Source organism: Cyprinus carpio, chromosome B7 (assembly GCF_018340385.1).
Source record: "Cyprinus carpio isolate SPL01 chromosome B7, ASM1834038v1, whole genome shotgun sequence".
Lineage (NCBI taxonomy): Eukaryota > Metazoa > Chordata > Actinopteri > Cypriniformes > Cyprinidae > Cyprinus > Cyprinus carpio.
The window spans coordinates 21,593,177-21,609,188 of NC_056603.1; the positions used below are offsets into that span (position 1 = coordinate 21,593,177).

The 16,012-nt window shown below is 39.4% G+C and overlaps 1 protein-coding gene across 3 annotated transcripts; it reads left to right on the plus strand.

Moving 5' to 3' along the window:
* Nucleotides 1-657: 657 nt before the first annotated feature.
* Nucleotides 658-14,279, plus strand: LOC109071965 (sal-like protein 1). 3 transcript variants are annotated; one of them, XM_042727888.1, is made up of 4 exons: nucleotides 658-1,529; nucleotides 7,827-7,865; nucleotides 8,039-11,451; nucleotides 12,657-14,279. In XM_042727888.1, exons 1-4 carry the CDS (start codon nucleotides 1,457-1,459, stop codon nucleotides 13,095-13,097), a joined length of 3,966 nt encoding a protein of 1,321 aa, XP_042583822.1. In that variant the 5' UTR covers nucleotides 658-1,456; the 3' UTR covers nucleotides 13,098-14,279. The 3 variants fall into 3 exon arrangements, with proteins under 3 accessions (XP_042583822.1, XP_042583823.1, XP_042583824.1); XM_042727889.1 differs by lacking the exon at nucleotides 7,827-7,865 and having other exon boundaries at nucleotides 659-1,529; XM_042727890.1 differs by lacking the exons at nucleotides 658-1,529; nucleotides 7,827-7,865 and adding an exon at nucleotides 1,575-5,103.
* The last annotated feature ends 1,733 nt before the right edge of the window (nucleotides 14,280-16,012 follow it).

The following is a 16,012-nucleotide window of genomic DNA, read 5'->3' on the forward strand; positions in this document are numbered from 1 at the left end:
TTTTAAAAAAAAAAATAAACATGCAAATGCTTCATCAGATAATTTGCCTATTATGAGCTAAAGCACTTGAGGAATTGTTTTAAGCAAATTAAGTTTCTCGTATTGTTTTCTCTTATATCATAGGTCATGTATTTTTGTCATGTTTAATCCAAATTGATTTTTGACAATACATGGCACATTTCCCCGTCAAAAGAGCAAACTGTTTAAAGAGAGTTCGTTTTTTTTTTTTAATCCAGATTAAATCGATTCCTAAATATACTTGTTTCCAAGGACTTTTTCTTGATGATTTCCAGACTTTTCACTTTTGTGCGACTTCTAACATTTTAGCACTGAAGATTTATTGGATGAGGACTGTTTTCTCGGTCACCGCCTCGAAAAATAAAAAGCTAAAATTGTTTTGCGACATTATTTTCAAACAGGCTAGTTTGATGCATTCGCACAGCCGAAGCGGTTCGCTGTGAAGTCCGAGCGCTTCCTCTGGCTCTCAGTCGCGCGGTGAGAGAGCGAGAGCGAGAGTGGGAAGGAGAGGTGGGTGCGAGACTGAGAGGGACACAGAGCGCGAGTTATGATAGAACAGAGCAGTGGCCAATAGAATAACAGAGGGGTGGGGCTGAGGATTTCTCACCGTTCTGCATGGGCCCTTAAAGTTTGTTTGTTCGCTGAATGCGGCGTGTGATGAAAACGTGTTACTGATCCCGTTCGGCAATAATCAGATGAATCTGATTTGGGACATTTGATACATTCTTTGGACTTTCGAGACGCCGGTAGTTGCCATTACGCACGAAACTCCGTTGACCGACCTACTTTTAACACCGCTGCCTTGAGGAAAGAACGACTTGGTTAGAAACGGTGCGCTTGCAATCGTCCAGGGGCTGAATTACAACAACTTTAATGCCAATCACAAACGAGGATACGCGATACGCTCTGCAACGTCAAGCTAATGAAAAGGCTGTGGAAGACCTTTGACAGAGAGTTTGGCAATCCGGACACTTTTTGGTGAATTGCAACTTTTGAGCATCAGTTTGATGCCCAGCGAGATCAAAAGATACGGTTGGTTTTTCCAAAGAGAAATTGACATTCCTGTAGTGGCCAAGTTAAGCTCTAACGTAGCCACCAGATGGTTGCTAAGAAGGGTTAAACTGTATCTAAAGGGAGTTGGAAAATCCAGCCTTTCTTCCACACGGATCAACTCATTGGGTGGGAGCAGCAAGAGAGACAAGAGTCCCCAGCAAATCAGCGGCTAATTGATTAAAGAGACTTCATTTGAATAGGGGGCTGGCAAGGTGCCAATCGCCTTTCAGAGGACCCCCCCTCCCCCCTCCCTCCCATGATTAATCGCGAGGCATTATTGATAATCATAACAGGACACATGCGCGGTGGATGGGCTCGATTTCCGTAATTTTGAGCAGATTTGATAGTAATTTTTTATTCTTTCGTGGCTGATGCGTGAGCCAGCATGTCGCGGAGGAAACAAGCGAAGCCGCAGCATTTCCAGACCGACTCGCAGCTGGTCCTAACCGAGCACAATGGTGAGTTCAAGCCCTTATTACACACATAAACTCGCGCTGCACTTTTTACCAGAAGAGATTTCTACTTTTATTTTGATTATTTTTGTTTTAACATATTTATAGTGTGCCTCCCCATTTTTTTTAACTCAGCCTATATAAATGTATCAATTCCTTGTCTATTTGTGCTACTGAAGGGACTCGCTGTAAGAGGTCTATTAAGTAGCTACAGCTGAAAAGTTTTAGACCACTCGAAATTATCACTTTGCGTTAAAACAAAAACACGTTTAATCTAGGTCTGTGTGATTCTTCTAAGAATCCCTTTATTGCCTACCATTCTCGTGTGTGTGTGTCTGTGTGTGTGTGTTTAAGTTGGTCTCAAGCTGACTTATGAAGGAAAGTAGGCTGTAATAGGCGAAGTTCGAGTTTCATTTTATTATGAAAGATTTTTACAAAATTCAGCAGTATTTTTTGGTGAAAGTTAAAGCTAATAGAATTAGTTTTGTTCTGGCCCGTTTAAGTTGCCCACACAAGTGGGGATTCATATGGCTTCAGCTTTTCCTCCTCCTCCCCTCTTCTGTAGGATATTGCATCTCTAGACTTCAGCAGCGCCAAAACCCAGACAGAAACAATATGAAACGAATATTTTTCTTTTGTATGTAGTTTTACACCATGCTATCTCACTGACCAGCTGTGCCTATATCTCACTCCGTTATCGAAAATTATGTCATTCGACCTTAGAGGTGGAGGAGACGTCGGCGAAACTTCTTTTCTTAAAAATATTTCCCCCCAGTATTTCCAACTCTTATGAAACTGTATTATGTAAAGAGTAAGCACAATCGAACTGAGTAGCATGTAGTTACGGGCGATCGGACAACGAAATCACAAAATCTCATGTATAGGCTAATCGAGCTTTTCCATTATGACTTCACACTTATAGCCTAATTTAAACTTTTTGCGTCATATTAATTTTGCTATACCTTCTTATACAATAGAAGGGTATCGAAAACGTACACCAATATGTAATCTCGTTCGTTTGCTTTTAATTCAGGTTTATGATCAAGAGATGACTTACTAGTAGCTCGTTCCATGTAGCTAGTTTCCGACACACACTGACCAAACTCATCTTTCATACAGTGCCTTGTCATCTTTTAAAACGTAGCTACATTTAAGCTACTACACATATGTTTTTCGAGCTATACAAATATGAGTGCAAAATATTTATTAATTTATAATAGAATTTTCTTTGCACATGTAAAATAACGACAGGCTGCAACAAGTCAAATTCTACATGAATGATCCTTTTTTTCTTCTTCCCCACTAAAATGCTCTCCTACTAAATGTAGACATTTAATTTAATAGTTTTTAGTGTTTCAACATTTCTGTTTCTGAAGTCAGGCAGGCGGTGACTAGGTTTTGTAACAGTCATTGACTTCACATTTTAAGCCTATTCTTGTTTTACTACTTTTAAGCTGCATTTATCAAAGGCCGTCTCACGTCCCATCGAGCTATAAAAAGAATTTAAAGAGCACAGCCTACTGAACATTCTGATCAGGAAAGTGTCTTACTTGTCTTGATCCGTAAAACGTGGTGTTTCGGAGGAATTGTCCTATCTCATGCTTCACTCAGCGTTTTGTAGGCTATCATGTTTCTGATTAGAATGGGACATTTGAAGAGGTAAGGATTTTGTTTCATATCTAAACTAGATAGAAATAATTTTCTTCAATTTATTTTTTATTCGGCTTAAATCCATTTTCAATATTCCGATGTGGAACATGTGACGAATTAACAGAAGTGACCTACTTATAGCCCACTGTTAACGCAAAAAGGAAAGTTAGTTGGCTATAGAAATAGAGCACACCGTTCATTAAATGACCGTTCTACGGCAATCTTTGTTAGCCTACATACAGAAAAATTAATTATAATTCATGTTTCTATATGTAGGCTAACATAAAGATTAGTAACTGGCACAACACGATTATTAGCTCTTTAATATTGCAGTAAACAGCAACGTTATTTTACGCTCCTCCTCTTCACGTTAATTCATTTGATCTCTGAGGTTATAAATAAAATAAAACTAAACTGCTTTTCGTTGCAGATCATGGGCCGCTATAGACACCAGTTGCTTCTAGATGTCACAACTTCAGTTTCATATGCGTTCCTTAAACTTACAATGTGTTTATGTTTGGTTATATTAAAAAAAGAAGAAGAAGAAAAAAATATATAAGTGATAATCGTTTTTCCCCTAGTTATAGTCTATGTTTTTTCTTTCTTTTTTTAAATACTGATTTTCGCGGTTCTATGTTTTGAGATGCAATACTGGGCCTACATCCCCTTATTGTAGCATAGCCTATTCCCTTTTAATTCGTAGAGAACGATATTCAGAAATCAGCTCGTTGTTATTAAAAATTAATACGAGAACAGGCCCAGATTTACATAAGCAGTTCTTTGGCGACTGACGTGCAAAGGCAGGTAAATTTTATATGATTACTGCTAGAATTTCAGAAATGGAAAAGAAAACAGATTTTCAAAATCATGGCATAGCTTGATGTTCCCTTTTCAATTTAATAAAGAAGTGAATGGAAGTGTTTGTCAACCGCTGTCTGCTGACCAAGTTCACATTTTCGCCAAATACAGCTCATTTAAAGCAAGAGGCAAAGGCTTAACCTGTAGGCTATGTCAGGTCAGAAATGTATTGCTGTCTTCATGTCTTAAGCATTGCTTGGTAACTTTTTTCCTTAACCTTTTGTGTAAACCAGGTCTTGATAAATACAGATAAACTAACTTGGTGTCTTCTCACTTGAGAATAGCAGAGAGGCTAATTTCCCCCCTATGCTTTGCGGCCTGTGTGAGGAATTAGAAAGCAGTATTACGGCTAGACTGAGGTGAGGAGTCTGTCCCTGTTGGCCTGTCACTGGGGGTGGGATGTAGAGCTTTTTTAACCTTTGCCAGGCTTCCTCTGTGCGGAGGCGATGAGAGATCAGGTCACGGTTTGTTCATGTGTACCATGTCTCTGACCTCCACCATGCTGTGCTATAGCCAGCCAAACAGGGACTCTTACTTTTTTTCTGGTGTGTGTGTGTGGTTGAGAAGGTGGGGGGTGATGTGGATTGAGATCAATGTGGCTGCTTTCCCCTTTCACCTCAGCAAATTTGCCACACACCCACCCAGAGAGATTGTCAGGGAGGTCCCCCCCTCCAAAACACACACAAGCATCGCAAACAACAGGGATTTTGTATGTCGTCATTTTGTCAGTGTTTATGTAGTGAAAGTTTTGGAAGTGGCTTCAACGTCTGATTTAAAAAAATAATAATAATAATTCTCAAGTTTCCTCTCATACTCGTCCTTTTAAGAGCAAGTCATAAGAATTGGGGATGAGGGCTCGGTGACCAGCAGAGAAGCCTTTCCCAGGCACACCATCTAGTGTTCAGTAGGAAGTTTTCTATGGCTTGAGAGAGAAAGTGAGGGAGGGACGCTAAGGGAAAGCAGGAAAGTTGAGGGCGGGTGGAAGATAGTAAGGGACACACAAGGAGGTTCTGAGTGAACGGTAACTCACTCTTCGAAGTCACAACTAGCAAGGCGCCTGCAGCTGAGAAAAGTAACGTAGACATTACAAATATTTCTCATGTATGTTTATCCTCTCTTTTTTTCTAGTCATTCTTTTTTCTTTTTTTACTTACCACTTCACCAGTTTTCTCTCTTTTTCCTGTCTTGATTTGACTGGGATGAGATCTTTGACCTGCTCTCTAGCATGCTGACGATGACCCAAAGCCATCACACTGCATAGAACGGTTCTCATCAAAACTAGCTCTGCCTCACTAATCTACAGCTCAGCACACAGCCGTGCACAGTGTACAATAGCTTTCACAAACTAGCGTCGTTTCTTGCTTTCCATGTACTTTAGAGTGACTACGTATAGACACACATCTGGCTTTGTAAGCTGCCCATTGCACATTGTCGTTTGAGTATAATTAAATTAATTTCAGTTTGCTTATCTTGTTTTTTTTTTTTAGACTGAAAATAATTATTTAAAATGCTAATTTATTAATTAATTTGTTCAAATGCTATTTTATTTATTTTTGGGCATGCAGATGTTTTTTTTTTTTATTAATTAATTAATTTATGTATTAGATTTGTACCATGCAGTGTTTACATGCAGAATAAAGCGCATGCTTTATTTACAGGTCAGAGGTTGTGTCAAAATGTCTCATTGGAAAGTCATAAGAATTTATTTCATACTTCACATGTCATTTGATGATCGTCAAATCGTTGTTTGGAAATTAATAGTTAAAATGTCTACCTTCTAGAATATGTATTTTCTAAGAAAACAAGTTGCTGTTTAAATCTCTAAATATTATAATGAAATTAATAATTATAGGTGTGAATTTGAATAGTCCACAGTGATATAACTTTTGAATATGTATTTGTAAGGATACATATCCAAAAGTTACATTGTTTTTTCCCTCTTTTTTAATTATTATTTTTTATTCTTTCCAAAGACTTGCTGTTGTTCATATTTTAGTAAGTCTCTTGCGGTACATATTTACTGAGGAAGAGAGAAAAAATATTTTGTTAGTATTTTTATTTTGTGATCAGATGAATTTAATAAAATTTGCTGACCAAAAACAAAGATCTTCAACAGGTTGCGCTGAATAAATTTAAGTGGTTTCATTTTTGGACTGAAATGTCATTATATTATATGACTGTAAATAAAAAGCAACAGTGTGCATTTTTATTTTTATTATTTTAAATAATACAATATATTATATTATATTATATTATATTATATTATATTATATTATATTATATTATATTATATTATATTATATATACAAAATTATTTGTTCCAATAAGCAGTATGATATGATTTACACATCAATCCTTAATTACTACTCAAGTGATCTTCTCAACTACCCCCACACTATTCACGTTTTACCCTTTCATTAGGCTCACCTCAACGGACTTTTAATATTAAAACTTTTTCATCAAAAAAGTTGACTTTTTTTCACGTCTGGGCAACACATCGTTTGTGTGAGACACGGCTTTACTGTCATGGCAACTTTAACGTTATCTGATGTTCCAGCTCAGAGAGACACAGGGGGAAGATAATCTCTGAATTAAACAGGATCTGCTTTAGAGCCAGCCGTGATGAGCAGGCTGGGCCCTCGCCCCTCTCCCCTGCTCTGACACTCCCATGCTGGGGAACAATGGGGAGCCATCCTGTCTCTCCACAGGGCTGGGACACACTTCTTGCAGGGGTTTCATTTGCAAATGAATCTCCACGATGATGAAAATGTTGAGAGCGAAGCCCCACAATGAGTGGGACTCATAGAGAATTGCAATTTGTAAATCAACTTATGTTGTATGTTAAACAGCATGATTTTTGAGGGACAAAAAGAGAGGAGGTGGGGTGAGAAAGAATGAGGAAACTAGAGAAAGGCCACAGCCCTAAAAGGGCTGGGAGGGAGGGAACTGAACAGTTTTTCTTGCTTTCTTTTGCAAATGCTTATGGTTCATTTTCAAGAAAAAGTCCTAACCTGTTCAACTGTATAAATAAATAAAAAAATCAGCATGTGTTCTGGCATGTGATATTATTACTGTACACTTAAACTTACACTTGTTTAATCAAGCAAATAGTTTCTTACTTAGCCAAATGTTCAGTAATTGTTTAGTTTTTATTTATTTATTTATTTTTATTTTATTTTTGTATTCAAATGCTTGCATTGATAATGCTGCATAAACGATCACCTAAAACTAGTTACAAATGTTCCTACTGATTGAATAATTTAGTATTCCAAATCATTTTAAAACCACTCTCTGTATTAAGATGATCATGCAATTACTTCATTCATGCTTAGATTGGTATGAGTGAATTTCTGTGCTTCTGTAGAGTGCGTAGCCATCTGAATGCCAAAGGCTTACTTGTTCCTGTCAGATCCTGATTGCAGGCTGACTGGATACAAATTAGTTTAGTGACAGGGATAACCTGTCCAAGATGCCTGCAGTTGGTTGAAAATGAGCAAAGTTGACAGCAAATTGAAAGTCTAATAAGTCCTTCAAATGGTTGATTTGTGCCTAGTGGACATGTAGACATTGAGGAGTATGAAATATTGGAAATCAATGGCCCTCTATGAAATTTCATTAGGGCCCATTGTTCTCAGTTCATAGTATTTTTATGTTTTGATGGATTATCTGAAGAAAATGATTACCTAAGGTGGTTGAATTGATGGGACTTTGATACACATCTTCAAAGATCACTTTTAAGCAATATTGTAAAAGTGATATTGATTTTGTCTCTTTTCTTATCCTATTTCATCATAGCTCTACATAGTGTGGATGCCTCTTTCTTGGTGTTATTTGGTATGTGTTTCTTTTTTGATGGTTGTTTTTTGAACGTATGAGGGGGATAAGCATTAAACTGATTAAGAGAAGATTAACAACAAAAGAATTTGAACAGATAAAGCTGCTTCTTCAGATACAAAACATCTCTAATCACTAATCCCCCTGTTCCCCCCTTTTATTTTCCTCTGCAGGGGACACAGAGACCAACCCGGACGACTCCCCCTGTAAAGATTCGGGTGCCCATGTCTGCAGCAGATGTTGCGCAGAATTCTTTGAACTATCGGATCTTGAACAACACCAGAAGAATTGCACTAAGAATCAATTAGTTCTAATTGTTAATGAAAATCCAGTGTCTCCTTCCGGAACCTTCTCCCCAGGCTCCTCTCCTCATAATCCTGATGAGCAGATGAATGATACAACTAATAACACAGATCAAGCAGAGTTGACCGACCTTTTGGAGCAGAACGTACTTGACAAAGAGGAGGCCATGGACACCGAGATGTCAGGAGTCTCTGCACCCCAAAATGATGGAAGTGGACGTATGGCAGGTGGCAGCCCACTCAGTGGCGTTGGAAGCAGCCATGGAGCTCTGGGCAGCACTGGATCTAATCTGGGGAACTCTGTCATCTCTGCCTCACTACCTCAGCTGGGTAACTTGACTGAGCTGGGTAATTTTTCCATGATCAACAGCAACGTCATTATTGAAAACCTACAGAGCACCAAAGTGGCAGTGGCCCAGTTCTCTCAAGAGACCAGAACAGCGGGAGGGCAAAGGGTGGCTGTGCCAGCCCTCATGGAGCAGCTTTTGGCCCTACAGCAGCAGCAGATACATCAGCTACAACTCATCGAGCAGATTCGTCACCAGATTCTTCTGCTAGCCTCACAGTCACCTGAGCTCCAAGCACCACCTAGTTCTTCCCCTGTGACTTTAGGTTCAGGTACTAGCCCACTAACCACTCTTAGTTCCCATTTGTCTCAACAGTTGGCAGCTGCTGCAGGGTTAGCACAGAGCATAGCTAGCCAGTCTGCAAGCATTAGCAGTTTGAAACAGATGGCTAATGTTGTGCAGCTACCTCAGAACAATTCCAGTGTGGGAGAGTCATCTCAAAACCTTGGAGCAGCAGGGCCAGCTACAGTTAATGCCCCACCTTCAGACAAGAGACCAGGTAATGCAGGAAGCTTGCATCCTCAGTTGGGAAATCCATCATTGGTGAAGTCATCCACACCAGCCTTTGCAATGGGAAGCCTATTGAATCCTGTGGCTAATACCCTTCTACCTCAGCCCCCACCAGGCAACCCAATATTTTCCAGTGCACTGCCCAGTGTCGGTACCACAGTTGAAGATCTCAACTCACTGGCTGCACTTGCTCAGCAAAGAAAAGGCAAGCCACCTAATGTCTCTTCTTTTGAACCGAAGAGTAGCTCTGAGGATACGTTTTTCAAGCATAAGTGCCGGTTTTGTGGCAAGGTGTTTGGTAGTGACAGTGCTTTGCAGATTCACTTACGTTCTCACACAGGTGAGAGGCCATACAAATGCAACATATGCGGCAACCGCTTTTCCACCCGCGGTAACTTGAAGGTTCATTTTCAGCGTCATAAAGAGAAGTATCCACACATTCAGATGAACCCATATCCTGTACCAGAGCATCTAGACAATATTCCTACGAGTACTGGCATTCCCTATGGTATGTCTATGCCTCCCGAGAAGCCAGTGACTAGCTGGCTCGATAGTAAACCTGTTCTGTCTACTCTGACATCTTCTGTTGGCATGTTACTTCCACCAACTATACCAAGCCTGCCTCCATTCATCAAGAAGGAAGAGAATAGCTCAGTGGCTATAAGCAGCCCTTCTCATTCTGCTAAAAGTGACTCAGGTCCTGCAGATGCACCCATGAAGAACACAGATAATGTGTTGGAAGAAGGGGAGAGCACAACCCTGACTACCTCATATGAAAAAGTTGAAGAAAACATCCGTTCATCCAGTCTAATGACAAGCATGAGCTCTGCAGTGGAGGGTACCATTGAGTACACCACCTCCAACAGCCCTCCAATGGCCATTAACCCACTCATGCCCCTGATGTCAGAACAGTTCAAAGCTAAGTTTCCTTTCGGGGGTCTCCTTGATCCTCTCCAAGGTTCAGAGACATCTAAGCTTCAGCAACTCGTTGAGAACATCGACAGGAAAGTGACAGACCCTAATGAGTGTGTTATCTGCCACCGTGTTCTCAGCTGCCATAGTGCACTCAAAATGCACTACCGCACACACACCGGGGAGAGGCCTTTCAAATGTAAAGTGTGTGGTCGTGCCTTCACCACCAAGGGCAACCTCAAGACTCATTACAGTGTCCATCGAGCTATGCCGCCACTGAGGGTCCAGCATTCCTGTCCTATTTGCCAGAAGAAGTTCACAAACGCTGTGGTCCTTCAGCAGCACATTCGCATGCACATGGGTGGCCAGATCCCTAACACCCCTCTTCCTGACAACTATCCAGAATCCATGGGATCCGATGCTGGCTCATTTGATGAGAGAAACTTTGATGATCTTGACAACTTCTCTGATGAAAACATGGAAGGAATCGAGGATGGACCATACAGCAGCATTCCAGACACACCAAAGTCAGTTGATGCATCTCAAGACAGCCTCTGTTCATCCCCTACTCCACAGGAGTCATTAGGCATGGAGAGCCAGGAGAAGAGTGCCAACCAGGGAGTAGAAGAAGACGACGAACAGTGTGACCAAGGGAAATTAATAGAGAACGGAGTAATGGAAGGAGACAGACTCACAAATGACTCCTCTTCTCTTGGAGGCGACATCGAAAGCCAAAGTGCCGGAAGTCCAGCTGTCTCTGAATCTACCTCTTCCATGCAAGCTCCATCACCCTCTAATGGTACTATCCAACAGCAAAAGTCTCCTAGTCTGGAGGACCGGCAGCAGAGGGCATTGTCATTGGACCACATTAGTGCGGGTCTCATGCAGTCTCATTCTCACAGTCCTGGAGCTCTGGATCTTACTTCAATTAACTCATCAAAAGATCCTCTTAGCATGCTTTTCCCCTTCCGTGAGCGAGGCACCTTGAAGAATACAGCATGTGACATCTGTGGCAAAACGTTTGCCTGCCAGAGTGCCTTGGATATCCATTACCGAAGCCATACCAAAGAGAGACCGTTCATTTGTACAGTATGCAACCGGGGCTTTTCCACCAAGGGGAACTTGAAGCAACATATGTTGACCCACCAGATGCGAGATTTGCCCTCCCAGCTCTTTGAGCCTAACACCAGTCTTGCCTCCAGCCCAACTCCATCGCTTCTATCTGTTGGACCCTTGTCCTCAATGATGAAGACTGAGATCAACGGCTTTCTGCATGGCCTTCAACCTGAAGTAAAAGACTTGCCCCCGGCACTGGTGACCTCATCTGCTTCCACCTCTCCAGTACTTTCAGCCGCCCCACCACGGAGGACGCCTAAGCAGCACTACTGTAACACTTGTGGGAAGACATTTTCCTCCTCCAGTGCCCTGCAAATCCACGAGAGAACCCATACGGGAGAGAAGCCCTTTGCTTGCACCATCTGTGGACGAGCATTTACCACCAAAGGAAATCTCAAGGTAATTACTGCTGTATATAAGAGGAAAATAATTTTCTCTGTTTTTATGAAATGTGTTATTTGAACTTTTTACTTGATGTTATTTTGCTATTAATTTTTGTGAAAAGCCAGCCAAAATAGGGATTGACCATATAAACAAGTATTGATGAGGGAAAATAAGTAGAATGCTTCGTGAATAATAAGGGGGAAAAGTGAAAAGCACAAGCATGCATAAAGAAATTATACAGAAAGTATACAATTATAAAGAAAATATACAGAAATAATAAAGAGGAAGTGGAAATGTTGAGTCATCCAATTAATATGAATATTGGGCTGAAACCTGAGCTTGAAATTGGTGGAACAAAGCCAAGAATGCTTCACTTAACTGGCTTTAACCACAGTTACCAGCGGAAACCACCCTTAGCAGTGGCACGCTCACTATTTTTCCAGAGTTTATCTTTGATCACAATAAATAAAAAGGTGCACAGATAAGCAGAATCCTGGGGGTTTTATATGGAAATGTGATTGCACTAATTTGTGTGAAATGTGACTTGCAATAGGCATAATTTTCAGGAAGAAATGTAAATATCAAACTATAAATTTCCCTCTGAATAAATAAGTAGGTACTCTTTAAGTGAAGTATGAAATTGAAAATTAATTTTCAGATGTCTGATTTCACTGACTAAAATTATTGATATAAAAAAAGAATAATGAATTTCATATAAATAGGGAATGGGGGATAACTAAATGATTTCTGAGCTTTGTAAATAGCAAAAGTAGCATAAAGATGAGAAAATGTACACCTCATATGTTCAATGTTCAATTAAAAATGGTTCTTTTTTGAACATTCCTGAATGTATTGCATGCTTCAAGGGTGAACTGGGGGCAACTGTCAGATACAATACTGTCCAGCACAATGAAAGTGGACAGTGCAATTTTCTCAGAACACACGTCTACCAAAGGCCCTTTGTTTTATATGCAGACCACCATTCTCACTGAGTGAACGTTACAACATTTTAACCTTGTTTTAATAATTAGACAAATGCTGCTTCCAGTGGGCCTATTTTAATACTAATTATTATACTGGTCCTCTTTTTCCATTGCATCATCTCACGTGTTATTCATTTTAATGGTTCCAAATTTTAAACATTATAGCTCTACTTCTTTGTTTTTATACTCTTTAATCTCTTTGCTTCCACTTCCTTTTTTTTCTCTCTCTCTCACTAGGTGCATATGGGTACCCACATGTGGAACAGTGCTCCTGCACGGCGTGGTCGCAGGCTTTCAGTAGATGGTCCCATGGCTTTCCTGGGCGCAAACCCTGTAAAGTTCCCTGAGCTCTTCCAAAAGGACCTAACTGGTAGGGCTGGAAACGGAGACCCAACCAGCTTCTGGAATCAGTATGCTGCTGCTTTCTCTAACGGCCTGGCCATGAAGACCAACGAGATCTCTGTGATCCAGAATGGAGGCCTGCCCCCTCCACTGTCAGGGAGCGTGGGCAATGGAGGCAGTTCTCCGATCGGAGGCTTGACAGGCAGCATGGAAAAGCTGCATAACTCTGAGCCCAATCCTGCTCTGGCTGGCCTAGAGAAAATGGCCAACACCGAGAATGGGACTCACTTCCGCTTCACACGCTTCATGGAGGACAAGGAGATAGTGACCAACTAGAGAATCATTTTTGTTGTGCTCATGAACAAATATACACTCTTAAACTGGCACACACATGCTCCCGTATGCGTCCATGAAAGAAAGAATGAAAAGCAAGAAGAAAAAAAACTATCTGCTTTTGCTTGCCATTAAGACTTTATGAAGACGAGTTTGAAAAGAACTTGCTTTTTTTTGTACAATGTACAACATGTTATAGTTTTATGGAGCTTATTTATTAGTGATTATAACCTTGCTCGAAAAACCAAGTGGAAATATTAACAGTTACTTAGTTTTTATGTTATTTTCTGTTTTATCAGCAGAGTGAATCTGTATGAGTGTTTTAAAGTGTGCTTTTGACACTTAGCTTTTCTTGGTAGAAGACTTCACCATGGCATTAAATTATTTTCTATCTGTAGTATGTGTTAACAAAACTTGATGTTCATGTAATGATTTAGAGCTTAAAAAGTGCAACATAAGGCTGTAAATACTGTACACTTATCTGTGCTAGATGGTTTACACGCTGTGTAGAAACTGAGATTTCTGAGAAATATCAACATTTCATAAATCCAGCGACATGAGTTAGTCCTTTTCTCTCTGTCTTAGAAGTTAAAAAGAAAAGTAAAAAAAAAGAAAAGAAAAGTAAAAAAAAAAAAAGTTTTCACCTCAGCTGTTTATTTAGACCTTAGTATTTTCATTTTGCTTTTTACTACATTCAGTTCTCACTCTTTATTTGTGCTTATAGGATACAAAGAATAAACGGTTGTTAGATGTCGACATGAAGAGGTCCACACACTTACGAATGGGAGGGAAAAATGCCTTGTGTGATCTTTGAGGTTTTGCTGGGCTTTCAAACTGCTGCTAGGTACTAGCGTCTTTGTTTGACATCTACTGCACTTCACGTGTTGACGCGCCCTATACATTATTATTATTATTATTATTTTCTTTCGGATGTGGAGCAACAAATTCCTTTACAGCAATTGTACATAGTCTTACTCGAAGACATGGTCCATCTCGGCCAGGGGACAAATGATGATAGTGTTTTTATAAATATTATATAAATATATATATATGGACTGTTACATGCACTTTCTTGAAAAGTTGGAAGATCTTTTAGGGCCCAGTTTCTCTACAGTTTAATACCTACTAACAACTACGATACTGTAATTCTTTACTCTAATAATCAAATACATCAGTTTTCCAAAAGAAAGAGTGTCGGTCTTGATGATTTATTTTTATGGCATTTTTTAAGTTTATTCAACCATATGACCTATTAAAAATGATATACGTATTTTTCATTTTAAAAAATGTTGAGTTTGCCTAGTCGATAATCCTGTTTTTAGCTCTGGCAGAAATTCTTTGTCTGATGGACTATGGATTTCTTCTCCCGACAGAGTGCATTAAACGTGTGAAATGTTAATCCAAAGTCGGTTACATATTTAACTTCAACGTGTCAGACCGCGTCCGTTAGGGTGCAAATGCAATTACAGAGCGCTTCATTAAAACACATGCAGCTCCGCTGTAAGTCACATTTCTGAGTTCATCATTCTGCTGGTTGACAGGTTTCAGCATCTTTAATTAAACAATCGATCGTTTTAGAAGCCCCTTTCTTTCAGCGTTTGTTTAGATGGATTGGTTCACTGTTCCTGTCTCACAAGGAAAACTTTTTCATGTAGGCTAACCCGTTTTCTTTGCGTTAATAGGCTTTTAGCTGAAAATATTTTTTAAATGTGTAAGCTACTTTAATTGGGTAGTACTAGAATTGTTTCATGTTACCCGAGATTTTGGATTTAGCCTGACTGTAAATGTTGTACACCTTATAATTATATATATAAAAAATATTATTTAGCCCATTTATATTAAATTTGCGCTGCACAAACTTTCGCAACTGGATTTCGCCCTTTAACAGGATTTTGTCCTCACCAACAAAAGCATGAAATATTCTGTTATCGCGGTATTGTTATAATTTTAAGATTGATTCTTGTTAATTATTCAACCACTTTTAAAATAGCCTATATAAACCCTTTAAGGGAATGTCATGGATGAATAGTGGGCTTTAAAAAAATAAAAAAAAGGCTAAAAATAAAAATAATAACTATCAATCTTTCATCGTTTAAAATAAAATATATGTCCTGGTTTTTCACCAGCTGCATTTAATTTAACACACCATTGCACTTCCTGAAACGCAGGATCTGTTAATTCGAGGCTTGCATCCTCTCGCCCCATGCCGCCTCCTCCCCGGATTTTATAGCTGGCTAAATTCCCCAATATTTACAAGATCGCTATGCTAAATGACCCTTGCAAACAGTCCGGGAGCGGCAGAGGGTCCCCGCCTCTCTCAATCTGTGCGCTCGCTTTGAGCACCCGCGACAGGCGCTTTGTTTGAACATCTCATCAGCTTCCGGATTCTTCACGCGCAGTTTCTTGACACCATTGACAGGAAACCGCTCTCAATTGTGACATTTGTCATAGGTGTTTGACATTAAAGTTATTTGATTCACACCCGAGTCCAGGACGAATGCAGTTCATATTTATTTATTAGTATTATTTTAATTTCAATGTAATTGTCAAATGTAGGCCTATTTATCGACTACATTTATTTATAATTAAATATAATTAAATCATGAGAACCTAATTGTTTCATTTTTTTTGCAGTAGTTGATTTTGTTGAACATTATTAAACAGCATAATGCTGTCAAAATCAGGATGTCGATACAGAAGAATAAAAAAAAAAAGAAAATCAGATATTGTCAAATTGCATTTTAAACCAGAGAGCCATGAGACACATATCTGTTTTAATTTTTTTTTTTTAGCTTTTATTTGATAAATAATAATAAAAATAATAATAATAATTGATGACTGAATATGTGATCAATTTAATAATAATAAAAAGAAAAGAAAGAAAAACAGAATGATCCAATTCAGTTCTTCAGTGTACC